The 4,303-nt window shown below is 31.6% G+C and overlaps 1 protein-coding gene across 1 annotated transcript; it reads right to left on the bottom strand.

Annotated features, from left to right (window-relative positions):
- Nucleotides 1-1,599: 1,599 nt before the first annotated feature.
- LOC145054110 (transcription factor HHO6-like) lies at nt 1,600-3,901 on the bottom strand. The gene is made up of 5 exons (XM_079002244.1): nt 3,419-3,901; nt 2,792-3,054; nt 2,366-2,687; nt 2,210-2,286; nt 1,600-2,118 (listed from the first exon to the last, which is right to left on the bottom strand). The coding sequence occupies exons 1-5, from the start codon at nt 3,636-3,638 to the stop codon at nt 1,864-1,866; spliced, it is 1,137 nt and encodes a 378-aa protein (XP_078858370.1). The 5' UTR covers nt 3,639-3,901; the 3' UTR covers nt 1,600-1,863.
- Between the last annotated feature and the right edge of the window lie 402 nt (nt 3,902-4,303).

The raw sequence follows: 4,303 nt of genomic DNA, 5'->3' as shown, positions 1-4,303 counted from the left end.
AAAAATCCTAATATTTTTTGTTAACAGAAAAGTCCCAACATTTTGGATTAGTTTACGAAATAGTCCCAAATTAATTTGGTACCGGTTTCAACCGGTCAAAAAGGGTCAAACTGCAAATTTTTGCCGGTTTTCGGGACTTTTTTGTTCAAAAAAAAAATCTTGGGACTAAAGTGTAACTTTTCTATAAATATTGAGACTTTTCTGAAGATTTCTCTAAAGTGTTAAATATATTTAATGTGATAATAAATGCAAAGAATCTTAAAATAAATCTATGTGATATATTAAATTACATTGAATATGATAATAAATTTAATGAATATGATAAAATAATCATTGATATTATGGATGATCTTCTTAATAGTGATTCTATTTATTCATTAGAATATGTCTATTTATTTTGAAATTTTATTTTAAAAAATTCTTAATCTTTAAACTTTGATATTTTTTTTAATCAACCCGTGTAATACACGGGTTTCACACCTAGTATATAATAAATACATGAAAAATTAATTAGACAAGGGTGTTATAGTCTTTTCATGTCTGTCAGGGACGAAAAACGAAACGAAAACAAACTATAGGGACGGTCTGAGTGCAAAACAAAAGATAGAGACAAAATCCGGAGTTTTTTCAAACCATAGGGACAATTTCAATTATTCATTCTAAATGAAAATATAATATTCATGATCAACGTACTTTAATGATAATATATAATATAGATTTCAGATAATTGATACTTTAAAACGAAATTCTTAATATATTACTATTTCAAAACTAAAAGATCTAATTAAAAGATCCTTGCGTTTATTTTAATTATTTTGACAAAGACACGAAGAATAAGATAACCCAATAAGAAATGAGTCATTAATAGATAAGTTTTTTCAGTTTGTGGTTGAATTGAATAAATTCAAAGATTCTCGCGTTCATCAAATCTTGAACAATTCTTTCTTGCAAGTTTTAGGCAGGGATTCCGCGATTAGGACAAAAAGATAAGCTTGTTTTCTAATCTTATTTATATAATTTAACCAACGACTGATATATCATTAAATAATTGTTTAATTTATTATTTTTATTTAAGTATTATTTAAAAGAAAGGGGTTGAAAGTTGAATAACCAACTACTGACTAATATGAGTTGATGTTGATGTTAAGTTTATCTCATATTCTCATACAATCTTGATAAAAATATAATCATTTTGTTAATATCTGGAAACGTTTTATTTATTTAAATACTATTGAATTTTATATTAAATAATATATTGCCAATCAAAACGTTATTATTTTTAAATCGACGGCATTGTATACGTGGTGTGATTAATTAATATTCGTACAATGACAATTGTCTTGAGTGATAAGTTAAAAAAGGCATCTTCAAAAGTACCACAAAAATTGTCTCTCACAATCACTATCCGTTTTCATTGCATGGAAAACCAAAAATACCCTTGAGACTACATCAAAATTACATTACCCTTGACATTCTGATTCAATCAAGTTTCAATCCAAAATAGATCATCCAAAAGGAAGTAACTTAATAAATAAATATAAAAATTTAAGACAAAAGATTCAAGATTTCTTGAAAATGATATTAGGGACATAATAAATATGCTTAAAATACTGCATACTCCAATCATCATGTTCCTCATCTCAAATACAGATGTGCTTCACATGAAACTACTTGGACAAAGAATCCAAGAAAATGGCAACAATTTAAATCTATAAAAAGTTTAATATAGGAAAAAAAAGAAAAAAGAAAAAAGAAAAAGGAAACTAATCCTGCAAAATTTCGTCCTTCTTTATGTATAAGTTATATTTTTATATATATATATATAATATCTCACCTATATTTATTTTTCCAAAATCTCAAGATTTATACATCATGATGACCCTTCCAGCAGTAGTTTTCAGATTTGTCATCTTCACCATCGCTATTGTCACCGGTGGTGGTGGTGGTGCCGATAAGGAGTGGGCCATCAGGGGAACCGGAATTAGAGATTCCATTCTTTGACGATTCAACATATGAATCTTGGGAACCCATCCATAATCCTCCCAAAACGACACCAGATTGATTTGCAGATGAATTGTTAGAAGATGGTGGAAGTCTTCGTCTATGAAGTCTGTATTTCTACAGTTCACATAAAGAATATAAAAAAAGTTTAATATTTGCGAAAAAGTTTAGAGCTTTATCATGTGAATTTTAATAAATCAAAACTCACTTGCAAATGGCTTTTGACTTCATCATTTGTAAGCCCATCGACTTGCATAAGCTCTCTAATCTGCTTAGGAGTTGCAGCTGCAAAAGATTCAAAAATTTCAGTTAAAATTTGAATTAAAAATTAGGGAAAAAAGATGAAGATTTTTCAAGGGCTAACCTTGTGAACCACCGAGTTGCTGTAAGGCATTGACAAATCGTCTATGCAGCTCTGTTGACCAGCATCTTCTTTGTTTTCTAGATGTTTGTTGAGCATTTGGTGAAGAACAAGGAAGCAATCTGGAATTGGAATTTGTTTTTGTAAGCAAAAGGTTTCCCCTCATTGGATTCTTGATTCCAGGGGTGATAAGAGAGAGCCCTGGAATCGGTGATTCCTCCTTATCTTCCTCCACCACTGTAAACCCACAAATTCCCTTATATGGGATAAATGCTTTTGTGGGATATGGATCGTCGATCATTCCATCATCTTCTTCATCAGTTCTCTGCGATCACACATATTAATAATTCAGAATGCTTTCAGTTATTTGCTTATGAAACGACTTATGGTACACGAATACACGATCGATCATGTACCCTTTTAATTTACCTTTTTGGTAATTTGATGAATTGATTTTGGTTTCCAAATTTGGGTTTGATTTGTGTTTGGATTTGGATTTGGATTTGGATTGTTCCAAAGCTGAGTGGTGCTCAACCAATTCTTCTTGTCTCCACCGCACTTTTCTTTACTGATGATTTCGAGTTTTGCATCTTCATCACTAGTGTTCTTGAGGGGTATGAATTCTTCAAGTACTGGCTCAGGGTTTGATGATTTCTTCAAAACAATCGTCTCCTCTTTCAATGTAATGATTGCTGAAAAAAGAAAGCAATAGATAAATTGATTTGTACTAGCGTTAATCGTTTCCAAAACAGATTATCAAACAGTTTGTCCGCAGTATCCGAGATTATCCCCTTATGAAATAGATTGACTGTGGCTTTACTTATCAAATTGTCAAACAGTTGGTGAGAAAGAAATGCATTGTTATCAAGATCTTGGAATACCCAAATATCATCTAGAAAAGAATAATCACACTTCACACCAGGTAAAAATGAAAACAAAAACAACTAGTGTACGTAAATACAGAGAAAATCAAAAACCCATTTCCGAATGGCATTAAATCAAGCGATAGATACAAAAACACAGGTGTGAGAAGAGAAACCTAAATAGAAAACGAACCATCATTAATGAGGAGCATGCAAAGAGGGAGTTCCCGTTTGAAGGCATCGATTTTCCGCATTTCGGCTTCTAATCGGGTAACAAAATCATCGAGTTTCAATATCTTGTCAGATAGCGTAGCGATTGTGGATACTTGTTCTAGAAATTGACTGATTGTTTTGGGGATAAAAGTGGGTTTGAAATCCAAACTCAGCTCAGGAGGCGGATTCAAGCTCCCCATCTTTTATCTCTCCCCTGTGTGTGTTGTTCCGATTTGATTATTTTTTGTTGTTGATGCTGATGATCAAAATGGATACTAAGAGAATGTGAAGGGAGTGAGGATCTATGTATACTTGTAATTATGTCATATGCTGAGAAATTTGTGAAAAAGAAGAATATTGGAATCTAGAGAGAGAGAGAGAAAGAGGAAGAGAGAGAGAGAGAGAGAGAGAGAGAGAGAGAGACGTAAGATTCTGAGAGAAATAGAATGAATGGGTTTTTCATTTTTGAGATGGGGTGTATGTGTGTGTATCTGTCACTCCCTCGGTTCGTCGCGTAATTTGTCATCTTAGCCCACCCACTACTTCATCCACGGAATTAACCCGGTTTAATGTTGTAACTTATATTACATGTGAAATACCCAAAATACCCCAGGTTTTTCGGATCATTCATTGGTTTTCTAGTACAAGTTAGGTCGATATCAATTTTATATTTTTATATTTACTTTCCAAATAATGTTATTTTAAAAAGTTATATGCATTAAAAATATATTTTTCATGACTTCCGATTCATTTGGCATCTTTTGTTGTTGGCTGAACTTATTTATACTTATTTGACACTTATAGACTCGCTAATAGTAACCTAATCAAAAATTGTTATATCGGTTTTGTTGAATATAAAAGTTAC

This window comes from Lactuca serriola, chromosome 5 (assembly GCF_051521515.1).
Source record: "Lactuca serriola cultivar US96UC23 chromosome 5, Lser_US96UC23_V15, whole genome shotgun sequence".
Lineage (NCBI taxonomy): Eukaryota > Viridiplantae > Streptophyta > Magnoliopsida > Asterales > Asteraceae > Lactuca > Lactuca serriola.
This window is presented reverse-complemented; position numbering and strand designations above follow the sequence as displayed.

Coding starts and splice junctions, on each gene's coding strand:
- LOC145054110 (XM_079002244.1), bottom strand. CDS start 3,638: ATGGGGAGCTTGAATCCGCCTCCTGAGCTGAGTTTGGATTTCAAACCC. Junction 2,688..2,791: donor TTCATCAAATTACCAAAAAG/GTAAATTAAAAG, acceptor GTGTGATCGCAG/AGAACTGATGAAGAAGATGA. Junction 2,119..2,209: donor AAGTCAAAAGCCATTTGCAA/GTGAGTTTTGAT, acceptor TGTGAACTGTAG/AAATACAGACTTCATAGACG.